The 16,729-nt window shown below is 50.8% G+C and overlaps 2 protein-coding genes across 3 annotated transcripts; both read right to left on the minus strand.

Annotated features, from left to right (window-relative positions):
* Window positions 1-1,400: 1,400 nt before the first annotated feature.
* Pycr2 (pyrroline-5-carboxylate reductase 2) lies at window positions 1,401-5,275 on the minus strand. The gene is made up of 7 exons (XM_027418830.2): window positions 5,022-5,275; window positions 4,741-4,811; window positions 3,458-3,637; window positions 3,117-3,338; window positions 2,828-2,920; window positions 2,571-2,734; window positions 1,401-2,031 (listed from the first exon to the last, which is right to left on the minus strand). The coding sequence occupies exons 1-7, from the start codon at window positions 5,086-5,088 to the stop codon at window positions 1,866-1,868; spliced, it is 963 nt and encodes a 320-aa protein (XP_027274631.1). The 5' UTR covers window positions 5,089-5,275; the 3' UTR covers window positions 1,401-1,865.
* Window positions 5,276-11,922: 6,647 nt separating this feature from the next.
* LOC100751951 (left-right determination factor 2) lies at window positions 11,923-15,629 on the minus strand. 2 transcript variants are annotated; one of them, XM_035445705.1, is made up of 5 exons: window positions 15,380-15,629; window positions 14,591-14,633; window positions 14,387-14,488; window positions 13,945-14,190; window positions 11,923-12,374 (listed from the first exon to the last, which is right to left on the minus strand). In XM_035445705.1, exons 1-5 carry the CDS (start codon window positions 15,627-15,629, stop codon window positions 12,011-12,013), a joined length of 1,005 nt encoding a protein of 334 aa, XP_035301596.1. In that variant the 3' UTR covers window positions 11,923-12,010. The 2 variants fall into 2 exon arrangements, with proteins under 2 accessions (XP_035301596.1, XP_027274632.2); XM_027418831.2 differs by having other exon boundaries at window positions 14,387-14,633.
* Window positions 15,630-16,729: the final 1,100 nt, after the last annotated feature.

Consider the following 16,729-nt stretch of genomic DNA (forward strand, 5'->3'; position numbering starts at 1 on the left):
AAAGCACAGCACAGGATGGGCTGTAAAGTGTTGGCAGACAAAGCCAGTCGAGCCACGCCCTTGGGCACAAGTAAAAACTCCCCAGGGTTTCTCTGGAGCAGTGCTTAGCAACAGCCACGTAGGGCTGCAGGGGATGGGAGAGGGTGTGTTTGTATTTCTGCACCCCATAAAAGGAGCAGTGGAGAAAAAAAAAAAAAACTGTTAAATCCGTCTCTTTTCTCCCTCCTTGCTGGGGATAGAAGCCAGGGCTTCTGCATGCCAGATAAGTGTGTTACTATTACGCTACACCTCCAGCCCCAAATTGCTCAGATTTAACTACCAAAATCATGCCTGCTAACTGCAAGCAACCAACTAAAGCAGAATAAAGGGAGTGAGACAGCAAGTCAACTTCAAGCCACTGCCCCAGAGGATCTACTGTTATAGCCAGGCAGAGCTGCTTGCCCCATGTGAGGAAAAACAAAACAGAGAAAGGTGTCACTAGGTAAACATTTTTTTCTGGGGCCCTCAGAAAAGTTGGGGTTGAAGGCTACGTTAGGTCAGCTCGGGGTCCTGTGAGGACAAGGGAGGAAGCTAGGAACAGGGTCACTTGCCGTCTGTCTGTGTGGACAGTGCACTGGCCTTGGCATCCTATAAAGTAAAGAAAAAGACACATCCTTCCCCTGACAATGAGGACCCCTGGGCCTGCTGACACTGGGGGATGTCACCAGACTTTGGCCCATCCAAGGGCACACCTAACCCTGGGGATAGGTTTTGTCACTTCAGCTCTCAGGGCCTGGCTCTTCACCCCTCATCCCTCCTTCCTACCCTTGGCCCATCCTGCTGCCTTACAGGGAGGCCCAGAACATAACAGATGTGGTTTGAATGAGATTGCCCCTCAAGTCTTGGGAATTTGATGTTTGGCCCCCAGTTGATGGCTGTGTGGGAAGCTGCTGGAGGAAGTTTGACCACAAGGGCAGGTTCTGAGGCTTCAGAGAGTTAAGCCGCTCTGCTCCTGACTATGGTTCAACACATGAGCTCTCTCAGCCGTTTGTGCTGCTATGCCTCTGCTCCACCATCGTGGACTCTAACCCCCCAAACCACAAGCACAAAATCAACTGTGCCTCCTCTAAGCTGGTCATAGTGTCTTATCACACAATGAAAAAGTAACTACCACAGTGACACAGAAGTAAGAAAAAACTCAAGGTGGTGGCACACACCTTTAATCTCAGCACTTGGGAGACCAAAGCAGGTGGATCTCTGTGAGGTCCAGGCCAGCCTGGTCTACAGAGTGAGTTCCAGGACAGCCAGGACTGTTTCATAGAGAAACCCTATCTCAAGGGGAAAAAAAGAAAAAAAAAAGGCAGAGGCAAGAGGATAACCTCAAATCGAGGTCAGCCTGGGCTACACAGTGAGACTCTAGCTCAAAAATAAATAAAATCTTTATTAAAGCAGCTAGAACTTGGCAGTGAACATCACCTTCCAATGGGACATCTGTGAAACCAGAGTTAAACAAAAGCACCCTAGAATTCTCCACACTGCAACACTAAGTCACTTGCTTCTTTTACATATTTTTAATTCAGAGAATGGTCCTTCCCTCTGTTTCTTCTCTTGAGGTCAAATTGAACCACCCCTGGAATCTAACTAAAGTTCTCCACAGTTCTCTCAGCTGAGGGGGGATGCTAACACAGGGCCTCCCACCTCCCTCAGAGAGGTGTGCAGGACCACCTGGCTTCGGGCATCAGATGCCTCTCCAGAGCACCTTCTGCTGTGGGACAAGAGAAGGACTCTATGCCACTAAGTGAACAGATCCAAGCAGCTTCCCCCGCCAGACCTAAGCTTGACCGCCCCTGCACTGCTGAGGACAGGGAGACCCCACACCGCACTCCTCAGTCCTTCTTGCTTCCCTGGGCGGGGCTTCTCGTGAGCAGCTTCCCTGAGCTGGGTGGAGCCAGCGTGGATACGGTGGGGGACTCCAGCTTCACTCTGTCCAGGAGAGTCTTCTTAAGGGCAGCAGGGGAGACCTTTTCCTGGTCAGCCATGGACTGCAGCTCTCTGTAGACAAAGCCCCACGGGGAACATAGCAAACCTTAGAGCTGGAGCTTTCGGCCTTCTAGCCATACAACCCCAGAACCTCAACCTGACACCACCCAAACTCAGAATCCCAAACCAAGAAGGCTCCGAGCTCCTCAAGAGTCCTCCATAACTAAGCAGGGAGTGTCACAGTCACTCATGAGATCCAAGCTAGACAGCACCCCAGTGATATTCAGGACCCACAGGAAAGGGAGTATGGGAAGTTACAGGGTTTGAGCTCAAAGTTTCAGGCAGGCAGGAGTTGAATCCCACCTCCATCATTTATCCATTTGACCTTAAATTCTCCATCTACAAATCAAAGTTACCAGAGCTGTGGAAAGAACCGAGTGAAGTCAGGCTACCAAACCCTTAGCTCAAGAAAGTCAAGTAAGCTGTGGTCACCAACAGAGCACAGACTCCAACGACATCACCCATGAGGTCTAAGCAGAGAAGAAACCAGCACACCGCAGGGCAGGCTGGGAATGGAAGAATTCAGGCAGGGGAGAGCGTGTCATACCCACCTTGTTCGGATACAGGAGGCCTCAACGGCATTGATGAGCAGAGAGCGGAAGCCCCCACTCTCTAGGAAGTGCAGGGCATGGATGGTGGCCCCCCCAGGGGAGCAGACATTGTCCTTGAGCTGGCCTGGGTGGTCCTCCGAGTCCAGCAGCATCTTAGCCGCTCCCTGAGACACAAAGGGCCATTAGAACCAACCCATGCCCCAAGCTCAGTAGCCCCCCCAAACCCAACCCCAGGTCAAACACGCGAAGACACTGACCAGCAACGCCTGAGCTCCCAGTCGGACTGCCAGGCGCCTTGGCACGCCCATCTTCACCCCACCATCCGCCAGCGCATCCAGGGCCATAAATGCCTGTGGAGATACTGTCTGAACCCAGGAAGCAAGCACCAAGTACCCACTCCCCAGAGGCTGATTTCTCCTGATGACCGGAATTAGTCCTCAGGGTCAGCTCCTCCCACCTCCAGCCACGCCCAAGAGACAGCGCTGCTGTCCTCTCCTCCGCCAGCCCCGCCTGTCGCCTAGAAGTCACACAAGTAGGACCACTCACATAGGCAGGCCCACTGCCGCTGAGCCCCGTGATGGCGTCGATGAGGTCCTCCTCCACCTCTGTGCAGAAGCCCACGCTGCTCATCAGCTGCTCCAGCAGCTTCCCGTCCTCCACTAGAGCATGGGTGCCTGTGGCATACACCGTGGCCCCCTCGCGGACCACCACGGGTGTGTTGGTCATGCAGCGGATCACTTTGGGGGCTGGCTGGAACGCCATCAGCTTCTAGAGCAGGAGAGCAAGCCAACTGAGTGCCCAGGGCACAGCTCCCCCGGGGTCTGACCCATCGGCAGCCACTCACGGGCCACCCTCCTCTCACACAACGGGCACCGGGGCATCAGCACCTTCTCCACAGAGCTGATGGTGACACCGGCTGCACAGGACACCACGATGTGCCTCTCCTGCACGTCGGCCCCAATCTCATCCAGGATGAAGGGGATGATGTGCGGCTTCACAGCCAGGAACAGGACATCACTGTGCCGCACGGTGTCCTTATTGCTTCGGGTCACATTCACGCCCAATCTCTGCCGGAGAAGAGGACCTGGTCAATGGTGCCAGGTAGCAGGGTTGAGCTCTGCCTCCCACGGAACAGCCAAGCCCCTCTGCCAGCTGCAGCCAGAACTCTAGTCTGTCCCTTCAGGGCTCCATGATCACCCTCAAGTGACAACTTTCTGTCCCTGCCACTGGGCCAGAAGGCACAGATGTTAATGCAGGACAGGGCAAACTTCTTCACGGTGGCCAGAAAAGTCGCTGTTCCCTCAACCCCAGAAATCTTCTGACACCCCTTTGCCAGGTGAGAACCCCCATGGTCTGTGAGCAGAGCTACACAAAGCCCACTCTCAACCTAGCAGCCAGAGTACCTAGTTTATCAGAGCACCAAGCCTCTACAGGGTCCCCCTAGGACTCCAAAGTGAGTGTCAGGGCCCTACAGTGTCAGGCACAAACACTGCCTCATAGGCTGTCCTGCACCACACTGCCCAGATTTTATAAGACTCAGGATAAGCCAGGCGTTGGTGGCGCTCACCTTTAATCCCAGCACTCAGGAGGCAGAAGCAGACAGATCTCTGTGAGTTTGAGATCAGCCTGGTCTACAAAAGCTAGTTCCAGGACAGCCTCCAAAGCTACACAGAGAAACCCTGTCTTGAAAAACAAAACAAAACAAAACAAACAAACAAACAAAAGAAAGTAACTCACCAGGTCCTTTCCCAACACCATCACTTACAACAGCACAAGGCTACAGAAAAGGAGGAAACAGTCTCGGAGTGACTGAGTACTTAATGTCACAGAACTATCAATGAAGAAAAACTAATTTCTGCCTCACTTGGTGGCTCACGCCTGTGATTCCCAACACTGGGGAATCTGAAGCAGACTTTTCCAGAGTTCCATGCCTATATAGTGAGTTCAAAGTAAAGTAGACTAGCAAACAAACAGCCTTTCCTATACACCTACTTTTACCCCAGTGTCTGGATCCGACCCTATCTTTACCTGGGGGCTCTCACTACAAAGGGCAGCCCCAAAGAAGGTGGAAGGCTTGTCATGATGATCTCTCTAGGGGAGGTCTGTCTGAGACAGCCCAAGTCAGGTCACCTCAGGTCACGCTTTTCCCAGTCCCCTCCATCCCTCCTACCCTGAGCGCAGACACCGTGGGCAGGTCCATTTCCGGGGAGCTGGCTATTATCTTGTGAGCCGACAGGACGCCTACAGAGAACAAGGTTTTTCAACAGGGGATTACGGCCTGATCATGCAGCCCATCCATCAAAGGAAGCCCATAGCAGCTCTGGCAGTGCCGGCCTCCGAAACTGGCATCCAAGCAAATGGACGCAAATCGCCCATCCGTTCACATTCGCACACGCGCTCACTCACTCATTCACACACTCTGGTGAGACCCAGGGTTGACGATGCGCTCACCGGCGGCCGTGAAGCCCCGCGCCAGCGCACAGGCCAGCTGGCCCGCGCCGATGAAACCCACACTCATGGCCGCAGGATCCCCGCAAGCGCCGACCCGGAGACGCTGGGAATCCTGGGCTCAGGGTCCGAGCCTGGAAAGACCCGGATCCGAAGACCTCGGTGCAGCTTCCAAGCAGGGATGCACCGGGCGCACAGCAAGGGAGGCCGGGACTAGACCTGAGCATCCGCCGCCAAGCACAGGCCTCAGGTAGGCCACGTGTCCCAAGCAGCCAATCCGAGACTGGCATCTCGGGGCGCACCAATCGGTGGCGCTGCCCGGTCGTGCGCTCGCCTCCCGCTCTCTCTGCGGGTGGAGCCTGTGGCTCGCCTGGGGTCTCCGCGAGTTCCTGGTGTGGCTGCTGGTTTCTGACTCTCTCTGGTCCAGGAATGGGGTCTCCAAAGCGCCTACTAGAGATGAACCCCACGTGGAGACCAGGAGATGCCAGGGCTCCAGCTGTCCGTTAGTGTCAGGGGAAGCCGGCTTCCGCATGCTCCTTCGGAAGTAGAATTAGGTAGAGAGAATCAACTGTGGAAGGATTTGTTGATTTCTTTAGTGGTTCAATTAAAGCACTGCTTGTTCTGCCTGTTTGCCAAGCATGACTTCACTCGCTACCCGGAACGGAATAGCTACTTGGAGAAATAGCTAGAACAGTGGGTCGTTGTCCTTAACAACCTGCTGACTGCCACCTTGGCTTCTGCACAACCTTGCTTGCTTGCCCGCACCACATTGTAGTTTTAGAGTATAAAATGAGAATGCAAACCGGACCCGGCATTGCGGCCTCTCAGGAGCTGTCCTGGCTTCGGTCCACCGGTGACAACGCCTCTTCCACTCTCAATGGTACTGTAGTGCTTATTCCAGAAGGATTCCCGTTACATGTCCAAGCCCACAGGCGGGCGCCCGGGGAGCTGCGGGTTGGGCTTGGATTTTGGAGAGTGCCTCACTATATAGCCCAGACTGGCCTCGAACTTGTGACCTCCCTGCGTTACTCACTAGAGTGATAGGATTACGGGCATGTAGACGAAAATAAACTTCTTTCTCTTTTAAAAAAAAGTATAATTTGTGTTTTGGTATTTTGCCTGCATGTATGAGAGTGTCAGAAGCCTTGGAACTGGAGTTACAGACAGATCTGAGCTGCCATGTGGGTGCTGAGAATCGAACCTGGCTCTGGCTCTGGAAAAGCAGCCAGTGCTCCCAGCTGCTGAGCCATCTCTCCAGGCCTCAAACAAATTTCTATAGCATACAAATCATAAGCAGTTTCCAGTGCCACCGAAAAGTTACTTTAAACAAGATTTTAAGGTGTACGCATTCCATTCACAGACGTACCCTACCATGGCAACCATTTTCCCAAAGGCTAAAGCCCATTCATTCCGTAGGTATCAATCGAGCCAGGTTCTGGGGATGCAGTTGTGAACAAATGTTAAGTGGAACGGTTTTTTCTTTTTTTTTAAGTGTGTGCGTGAGTGAAAGAACGAGAGCCACGGAGCTCCTGTGGAGGCCAGAGGACAACTTTCACAAACCACCTTTCCATCCCACCTGGAAGCAGGGCCTCCGGTTTCTGCATTTGAAATGCTCTGTGCTTCAGGCTGGTTTCCAGGTGGCTCTCTGGTCCACACCTCCGGCCTCTGGTAGGATTATAGATGTTACTACATTCCGGTTTCTACCATGATTCTGAGGATTACATTTATGTTTTCAGGCCTGCAAGAGCAAGAGCCTTTGGCTGCTGAGCAGTCTCCCAGGCCATATAACATTAATATAGGCAATCTTCATGCTACTGTGATGAAATTCCAGTGTGGACCCCTAAAAGTGAGATTTCCAGGATTCCAGTTTGTGGCTTTTTTTTTTTTTTTTCTGTCAGAGTCTTGTCTTTTTGCTCAGGCTGCTCTTATGCTCCCAAACCTCCTGCCAGTCTTCTAAGAAGCAGAAAGTACTTACAAACCATCTGCCTTCTTGCAGTCCGCTAAAGTGAAGTACCTACCATCCCACCCAGCCATTTGGGACACACCCTCTGGGAGGGCCCCAGCCTGACCGCCATCCTGCCTCGGATAGCTTCCTAGCTGGCATCTGCTCATGGGTGCTCCCCGCTTCTCTTCCTGGACTCCCAGACGTAGTCAAAGCTAGTTCAACTTCCTCCCTGGGTGCCCCCTCCCTTTCTGTCCTCCCAGCCAATGGTTAAGCCAGTTCAGCCTCCTCCCACCCCTCCATCCGGCGCTCTCCCCTCCATCGGTCTGAACTTGGACACTTGCTTTTTATCAGGGCCTCGGGCCTTCCTCCTGTCTTATCCTTAAGTAACAGGCCTGCCCCTTTCTGAGAACGGGGTTATCCAGGAATGCTGAGCCGCCCACAGCTAGGCAGGTGGAACTCTCCAGCACCCAGTCCTCCCTCGCCTTATTTTATTACATGGGTATCGTGTTTATAACACAAAAATTAGTAATTAGGTTTAGTAGAAAAGTTATTTTATTTATTTATTTGTTTGTTTATTTATTTTTGGTTTTTCGAGACAGGGTTTCTCTGTGTAGCTTTGGAGCCTATCCTGGTACTCGCTCTGAAGACCAGGCTGGCCTCAAACTCACAGAGATCCACCTGCCTCAGCCTCCCGAGTGCTGGGATTAAAGGTGTGCACCACCAACGCCCGGCTAGAAAAGTTATTCTTTTTACTTTTCTTTTTCAGTACTGGGGATGGAAGTCGGGCCTATCCAGCGGCCCACCATTGGCCTGCACCCGAGCCCCGGGGTCTTCAGTGTTACCACCTAAGGGACCAATATGACATTTTTGGAAAATAGTGTTTTACTTATTTTTCCTGCACAGTGAGGCACATCTAAAGTTGATTTTTCTGATCTTGATGTTTTTGTAAGAACAATTCAGGGAGAAGCCGTGACCGGTTGTGCAGATCTTGTAATCGGAGCACTCCAAGGCAGGAAGATTGAGGGTTCAGGCCCGTCTGGGATATATGATAAAAGAAACCCTGTCTCAAAAAATGAATGAAAATTCCACTTTACTGTTGGAGGGCTGGCGATAGAGCTCAGTCGGTAGCGAGCTGGAAGGACTTGGCTCCCTCCCCCACACGACATAACCAAGTGAGATAGTGCAATCCCAGCAACCCCAGTACTTGGGAGACAGAGGCAGAGAGACCAGAAGTTCAAGGTCATGTATCAGACAACACTATTTCATACACCGAACAGACTAAAATAAACAATTTTATAGGCAAAACTGATGAAACTTTTATCTCTGGATTTTGTTTGTTTGAGACAGTGTAGCCTTGGCCATCCTGGAACTAGCTGCATAAACCAGGCTGGCCTCAAATTCAGTATCTCTGGATTATTTTATTTTATTTTTTTTTAAGAAAAACCCTTTACAGTCCAGGTCTTTTGTTTCTTTTTGTACATTAGGCCATAGGTTCTTATGGGATGGGCTACAGAATGGATTTTTAACCATCTCACACAAACCAACTGTTAAGTCTCAAACCCTGGGACAAATGGCTGAGGTGCCTGTTTAACATATCAAAGCAGACCTGACCGCCAGGTTCTCCCAACATCCCTCAGTCCCTACTGGTTATAAAGAATGGCTGGCATATCCCCCTCACTCCCCGCCCTACCCAGCTCACTCCCCACCCCCCCCACCCCCCCACCCCCGTCATCTACCCGAAACTCTCCACCCCAGGGATTGGGCTGCCCTTCTCCCAGAGGCCCTTCCCTATAGAATTCAGCCGTTTTGGTTACTAATCTCTTGTACCTTTTGTCTTTTGGGCTGCTGCACCTGGTTCCCCTCTCTTTCCTCTCCTTCCTCCTCCCCCCTCTCCTCAAGTGGCTCAGGGTCCTGTCCACTCTGGACTCTCCCAGGCATCTCTGGCTCTGCTCTCTTTTTTATCTACAATAAACTCTCCCTTCCACCACACCTAGGGGCGCTCGTGTCTTTTCCTTTTCATTTCTTTTTTTTATTCACTGTATGCAATATGACTAAGTGTATATATTTAAAAATTACCAAAGTGAACTGCATGGTGACAGCATATGCCTTCAGTCCCAGCACTTGGGAGGCAGAGGCAGGCTGATATCTGAATTTGAGGATAGCCTGGTCTACAGAGTGAGTTCCAGGACAGGCATGGCTACACAGAGAAACCCTGTCTCAAAGAAGAAAAGGGCTGACCTCTAACAATACGGGGTGTGTGTGTGTGTGTGTGTGTGTGTGTGTGTGTGTGTGTGTGTGTGAATGCATATACCATTCCTCTCCTTGAACATGACCAGGGTTAGGCTGTGCAGGGTGCAGAGTGAGAAGCTCACACAGCCCTCCCTGCCTTCTGCTTCCCTCCTCTCCCTCCCCTACTCCTTTCTCTTTTGAAAGAGTTTATATATTTGTTATTTATGTGTGTGAGGGCACTCACGCCATGCTGCGTATGTGGAAGTCAGATGATAGCTTTGAGCACTGATTTTCTCCTCTCAATGCTGGAAGGGATCCAGCTGGGGCCTCAGGCTTGATGGGCCCAATCCTCTGCCCACCAGCTCCCAGAGCAATAGCAGAGTTCATTTGCAAACTCGGGTTCAGAGCGCCACCTAGTGTTAAAGCACTAGAGATGACTGTAGACTCCAGCCACAAAGGCACAAACAAAACCAGACTGGAAAAGTGTATTTATACTGTCTTGCTCTTACCAAGAATTCTGCTGTCCTCACTGCCCAACTGTGGGAAGAATGGTTATAAAAACTCTTTTCATTAATGTGTATAGGGAATTTGTATGCATGGATATCTGCACTGCATGCATGCCCAGTACCCACAGAGACGAGAAGAAGGTGTTGGGTCCTATGGAAATGTAGTTACAGACAGTTGTCAGCTGCCATCTGGGTGTTGGGAATCGAACCTGGATCCTCTGGAAGATCCTGAGGGATATTTTTTTTGCTTGTCTAGTACATAAACAATGGCATCTTACTGTAGCCAGGACTCAAGGACTAGTCTCTGTGCGTTAGTTACAGGATTTATTTATTTATGTTTTTTTGAGGCAGGGTTTCTCTCTTTATAACAGCTCTGGCTATCTTGGAGCTTGCTTTGTAGACCAGGCTGGCCTTGAACTCACAGAGATCCTTCTGCCTCTGCCTCCTGAGTGCTGGGATTAAATGTATGCATCACCACCATGCCTGGCTTTACTTATCAGGATGGAAGTGATACATGTGCTATACACATACTATTACCTAGCCCAGTAAATGCTTGCTTACTACACAACCATCACCCCATCTCCATTACAAGGGTCAAAGTACTTTTTTTGGAGGGGCGGGTTCGAGACAGGGTTTCTCTGTGGCTTTGAAGGCTGTCCTGGAACCAGCTCTTGTAGACCAGGCTAGTCTCGAACTCACAGAGATCCTCCTGCCTCTGCCTCCCGAGTGCTGGGACTAAAGGCGTGTGCCACCAACGCCGGTCAGATCAAAGTACTTTCTAAAGAAGAAGTTTATATAACTGTTCAAAATAATATTTTTGAATGAGAGTTGTTTGGGGAATTTAAATGTAATCCAGTCTTCAAGCTTCCAAAACTGGGAGTCTTTGATTATGCCCTTATCTCCTTTTTGGTTTTGTTTTTTGTTTTTTAGACAGGGTTTCTGTTTAACAGCTCTAGCTGTTCTGGAATTCACTTTGTAGACCAACCTGGCCTTGAACTCTCAGAGATCCACGTGCCTCCCGAGTGGAAGGCTGGAATTAAAACCGTGTGCCACAACTGCCCACCTTTGTTTTGTTGTTTGGTTGGTTGGTTTTTATCCCCTTATTTTCTAATCATGTTGCTATCATTCCCCATCATTGTCTTCGAGCGAAGAGTACTAGAAATGACACAGAGACACACAGAGTGAAACATCACTGTAGTTTTGTTTCTTCAGATAACCTATGTTCCATTGGCTTTTGCTAAATGCAAAGAAAAAAGAAGCATCATGTTAATACATGCACTTTCTCATGGTGCTTCTCTAAGAGGGAGGGGGATTGTGAGTCACCATGTGGTTGCTGGGAATTGAACACACGCTGAAACCATGCTGACACTGCACAGCACATAATGCTAGCGACTGTCTGTCCTGGGGCAGTGGAGCCTTAGAGCTAAAGCCCAGCACTCCTTTTTAAGCTAACACCTTAACTCATAGGCTTCTGCATTGCCTTGAGACCCTGCTTGTGGTCAGCTCCAAAAACTGTTTGATTTTCTGGCCAGTATCCCAATCCATAGCTCTTCATCCTCTTCTCCTCTTAGTGCCCTTAGAACAAAGACTACAATGTAGGTTTTGTTGTTTTGGGGTTTTTTGTTATTGTTGTTGTTTTGTATTCTGGTTTTTTGAGACAGGGTTTCTCTGTGTAGCCCTGGCTGTCCTGGAACTCACTTTGTAGATCAAGCTGACCTCAAACTCGGAGATCCATCTGCCACTGTCTCCAGAGTGCTGGGATTAAAGGCGTGTGCCACCACTGCCTGGCAGCAGTTTGGTTTTAAATGGGCTGAGCATGATAGTGCATGCCTTTGATTCAGCACTTGGGAGGCAGAGCAGTTGAGGCCATCCTGACATACTAAATCCCTATCCCAAAAGAAATAAAAAGGTCTAGAATGTTCTGGTATTGAGGAGGCTCTTTGCCAGATATCCTCCTGTCTAGGGCTCACTGGGATTTTTCTGTTTGCTTTGTTTTGTTTAAATGAATTCAAATTATCACCACAAGACAGAGTAAATTAGCTGATTCCCCTGTTCTCACCATAGGGTTTCGTTGCACAATTAGCTGAGAATTGGCCAGAAAACAGATTCTCTGGCAACCTGTCCACTGCTTAGCCATGTCCTCTGCTAAGTGGGCCAGGGTGTCCTAATGGAGTAGCATTATTTACTCACATAAGTGCTTAGACTGGGGGACGATGGACAAGGAAGCCAAGACACAGAAGCCTGTAGGGCAAACGGGAGATGTGGGCACTGAGTTAGGACAAGTTAACTTACTAAGTGTGGCTACACGGGGACTACAGATCTATCCCCCTGGGTACGAGCGCGCCATCGGAGACACAGCTACACCTCTGCACCCTCATGTTGGGCAGGCTGACCACCTGAGGCCTGGTCCTGCCTCCCTCCTTCATGCTGACAATCACAGGCAGGGAGGTCATCTCCGAGGCAATGCACTGCCGTGGCCCCAGAAATGGCCACTTGATGGTCAGGGACTCTGGCAGCTGCAGGCAGCTGCCCACACACTCATAGACCAGGAACCCCGGGGGTTCAAGGATCCAGTTCTCCGCCCACTTCATCCCCTGCAGGTCCAGATACATCTCTTGACGACAGCATCGGGTGCCTTCAGTCACTGGGGTCTCAGGGTTACAATTGCCTTGAGCTCTGTGGGGATGAGAGATCAAGTCACCTGACAGACAGGACCAAGGTCAGGAGCCTCTGAGAAAGAGACTTACCACCCACTGGTTTCTTAAGGCATTGCAAGAAAACACGTGAAGGATAAAGAACCATTAAAGAAACATGTCTAGAACACAAAGTCATTTACTACTTACTAAGGGGTTCTCTGTGTAGCCCTGGCTGTCCTGAAACTTGCTCTGTAGACCAGGCTGGCCTTGAACTCACAGCTCTGCCTCCTCAGTGCTGGGATACTGGGATTAAAGGCATGGGCCACCACTGCCCAGCAATTAAAAAATTATTTTTTGTTTTGTTTTTTGAGACAGGGTTTCTCTGTGTAATAGCCGTGGCTGTCTTGGAACTCACTTTGTACACCAGGCTGTCCTTGAACTTCCAGAGATCTGCCTGTCTCTGCATCCCAGGTGCTAGGATTAAAGGTTTGCACCCCACTGCCTAGCACAATAAAAATATATCCTTTTTTGAGACAGAGTTTCTCTGTGTAGCTTTGGAGGCTGTCCTGGAACTAGCTCTTGTAGACCAGGCTGGTCTCCAACTCACAGAGATCTGCTTGCCTCTGCCTCCCAAGTGCTGGGATTAAAGGTGTGCTCCCCCACTGCCCAGCACAATAAAAATTTTTTCATATATTTATTTATTTATTTATGTATACAGTGCTCTGCCCAGGCCAGAAGAGGGCACCAGGTCGCATTACAGATGGTTGTGAGTCACCATGTGGTTGCTGGGAATTGAACTCAGGACCTCTGGAAGAGCAGCCAGTGCTCTTAACCTCTGAGCTATCTCTCCAGCCCCAGATATATATATATATATATATATATATATATATATATATATATATATTGGCTTTATGAGACAGGGTTTCTCTGTGGCTTTGAAGCCTATCCTGGAACTAGCTCTTGTAGCTCAGGATGTTCTCGAACTCACAGAGATCTGCCTGCTTCTGCCTCCCAAGTGCTGGGATTAAAGGCATTCGCCACCAACGCCCGGCCCGCATTAAAAATATTTTTTAACAACAACAAAAGTATATGTAGGGCAGCCAGTCAGTGGTGGTGCACACCTTTAACAAATACAATTTTTTAGGTATATGCTTAATAAGATGTTTTTGTTTTGTTTTGTTTTGTTTTGTTTTGTTTTTAGTATTTTTTTACCCATGATTACTGAATCCAGTTTAAGGACCCCAGATGCACAGGGCTATGCAATCCTTGTCTGCTCTAAATATACCTATCTTTCCCTTGAAAAGAGGAATCCAAATTTAGAATAGCTCATTCTTTCCCATGAAAAAAAGAATCCAAATTTAGAATAGCTCAAGCTAAAAATTTCAAAGACTTATTCAAGAAAGGAAGAGTGGAAATAGGTCGTTACAATTATGTGTGTAATTCAATATTTGGCTAATATACCGTTTCTAAACGCACCACTAGAAACTACCATGGGTAGGAATGGGTCATCTCCTGGGGTGGCCTACACAGCCCATCCCTAAACTGGCCTAAGATAAAAGGGAAGGATAACCTAGTCTATTGCATTCCCAGCTATCTAACCTCCAGCCTACCCGTAATCCTTGAGGTCCAGCGTGTGCAGCTCCAGCTGTGGCTCGCCCCGCCCCTCTCTGCCCGGAATCCCTTGAGCAGCAAAGCGAACCAACTTGTGAGCGCTCCAGGTCCCCGGGCCCAGATGCTCCCTCTGCACCGACACCTGCAGCAGCAGTGGCTGCCTCGGCCGGCTCAGCTGCTGCCAGAAGTTCACAGCCTCGGTCACGTCGAAGGCCTTCCAACCGCTCTCGTGGATGGACACGAGCCTGAAACACAGCTGAGCGTCAGGCGAGGGGACTAGCAGGCTGCCAGCTAGGCCCTGGAGGGGTCTCCTGTCCCGTGCTGTCCCCACCTCATGCTTTGCTCCCCTCCCCGAGCAGGGCTGAGCCGAGCTCCCCAATCCCCGGCACCCCACCACCACTCCCACACACACACACTCCATCCAGTTGCTGGAGTCGCTACCTGGAGTCGATGAGGGCCGTGCGGTTGGAGCCATCCTCACGAACTCTTAGCCACTCAATGGTGACCCGAGCGCGGGCACTATGTGGGGACAGCCTCTCATGCCTCCGGAGAGCAGTTCTGGGGACTGGCTCCTGGAAGAGCCGCAGCACGGCCTGCACCAGCTCGCAATTAGGCAACAGCCGCTGCTCCATGCCGAACACTAGCAAGTGCTTGGAGGTCTCCGACACCAGGAACCTGCCTGCCACCTCTGTGGACATGGAGAGAGTCAGCCGGGCTTCTACAAGAACCGTGAGACCTCTAGGATGGCAGGGCCACTGTGCAGAGACTTGGCTGGTACAGAGCATCCCCCATTCTGTGCCTCCGGTGCAAAGCCGGCTACTTAAAATCTCCAAGCCTGTTCACTAACCCTCCCCAGCCAAGCACAAAGAGCTCTGGGATCCAGAACTCATGGAGCTGTAGAGAATTGGGTCTCCACAGGTGCCCGGCCTTGGCTGTGTGTTGAGAACTGGTCCCAGCCCTTAGGGGAGAGACTACCATCTGGGCCCCTGCATCTCAACAGCTGGCTACCTCCATACTCAGGGTGCTGGTTTGTTAGTTTTTAGCCCAATGCAGCTTCAACCAGTCACTTACTTCAGTGTGCATAGTACAAAACACAGTTGACTTCTGTCCCAGATGGTCCAAGATGGGACCCCAGGAAGCGATACTACTGCTTTCAGAACTGGGTCCTTGCTACACCCTACCCACACCCTAAGATTCTGCTTTTCTGGGCTCTCCTCCTCTTCTCTGGGTCTTGCCAATTACTCCACCGTGATCTACCTCCTCCTGGCCCTGACAGTCTTCAATGCACAACCAGAGCCTGGAGCTAGACCTAGCCACACTCCAAAGCCATGCTTACATATCCCTGCTCCTCAGAAATGCACACAAAGGAAGGGTCCAGAGTGGGCATGGTCAACCTTCCCTTCCCAGAGACCAGGGCCAGCAGGAAGAGCTCACCTCTGAAGTTCTGGCTGAACCTCTTGCCTCGGGAGCGGTCACCATGACTTCGATGCAGCAGGGACACATACTGGGCCCTCACATGGGCAGGGATGGCCATTGTCTCCACATCCACGTTGTCCAGGACCGGAGCCCTGCTGAGTTGCAGCTGCTGCAGTAGTTTAACCAGAATCTGCTCCTCAGTCACAGCTGCCCCACAGCCAGCCAGGGCCAGTGCCCACAGTACCCAACAGAGCCACAAGGATTGCATGGTGCCACCAGGAGGAACCATGGGTATGTGAGTCCCTACAGTGCCCCCTGAAGTCTCTTGGGGCCTAGATGGCCTGTTGAGGGCTGGTGCTCGCCTTCTTTATAGCTGGCCCTGGGGTGGGGGGCAGGGAGGAAGGACAAGAAAGGTCACACCCCTGGGACCTCCTGGGAGCTCAACACCAGACAAGCCCCTGAGCCCTCAAGGAGGGGCTGTCTAGAAAGGGTACAAATTGCTGTCTGGAAGACACACGGGCTGGGGTTTCTGGCTGTGGGGGCCTGCCTCTCAATAATACTGTTCATGCCTGTTGGAGTTATCTGACAGTATCACAGTTCTGTTTTGTGGGAAAAAGAATTCTCAGGAACAGGAGAGTCACTTTCACCAGATATTGGAGTCTCCTGGTTTTTAAAAATATATATACACTATGTCACCTATGTAGCCCTGGCTAGGCTGGAACTTCTGGAAACAAGCCTAGGTCAGGCTGGCCCCAAACTTTGTGGCAATCCTCCTGCCTTTACCCCCTGAATGCTAGCACTGCAGGCGTGCATCACCATGTCTGATCTGTCTAAGTCCCTTGAAGACCATTCCTGGAGGTCTGTCTAGGCCTAGGTTTGTCTGTGGAGAAAGAAAGAGGGAGCAGAGTCCTGTATTCTTGCTGGGTCTGGTCACTTTCACAGATATCTCAGAGTCAAAGGGACTCTACACCCTCAGTCAGTCCCCCCACGGGTGCCCTGGGGCTCATCACAGTCCTCACGCCACCCTTCCCCCACATCAGAGAAAGATAGGCACTGCTGACTAAAGATTTGGTGTTGTAGTCTCAGGGAACATGAAGCCTGCCCCATGTCTTCCCCTCAGGGTACCACAACGTGAGTGTGTATGCGCATGTGCACGCACGGGCACGCGTGCCTTCAGACAGCAACTCCTTCTGGGTGGATCCACACATCTGCTCATTCCACAAGCTCTTAGGCTTTAGCCTTGCTCATGGTCACAGAATAGGGGACAGAAACCTTCAAAATAGAGGCCAGATCTGCCCAGAGGCATGTCCAGTCCTCAGCTATGGCCACAAGCATGTGACTGCTCCCCCTTATCCTGGCTCCCATTTT

Source organism: Cricetulus griseus, chromosome 5, assembly GCF_003668045.3.
Source record: "Cricetulus griseus strain 17A/GY chromosome 5, alternate assembly CriGri-PICRH-1.0, whole genome shotgun sequence".
Classification (NCBI taxonomy): domain Eukaryota; kingdom Metazoa; phylum Chordata; class Mammalia; order Rodentia; family Cricetidae; genus Cricetulus; species Cricetulus griseus.

Bases quoted from the DNA above. Each gene is read 5' to 3' on its own strand.
- LOC100751951 (XM_027418831.2), bottom strand. From the start codon at position 15,629: ATGCAATCCTTGTGGCTCTGTTGGGTACTGTGGGCACTGGCCCTGGCT. The intron at 14,191-14,386 runs GTAGCGACTCCA...GCTGTGTTTCAG, and splicing joins ACGGCCCTCATCGACTCCAG to GCTCGTGTCCATCCACGAGA. The intron at 12,375-13,944 runs GTAGGCTGGAGG...TCATCCCCACAG, and splicing joins CTGGACCTCAAGGATTACGG to AGCTCAAGGCAATTGTAACC.
- Pycr2 (XM_027418830.2), bottom strand. From the start codon at position 5,088: ATGAGTGTGGGTTTCATCGGCGCGGGCCAGCTGGCCTGTGCGCTGGCG. The intron at 4,812-5,021 runs GTGAGCGCATCG...TGTTCTCTGTAG, and splicing joins GCGGGGCTTCACGGCCGCCG to GCGTCCTGTCGGCTCACAAG. The intron at 3,638-4,740 runs GTAGGAGGGATG...CTTCTCCGGCAG, and splicing joins CCACGGTGTCTGCGCTCAGG to AGATTGGGCGTGAATGTGAC.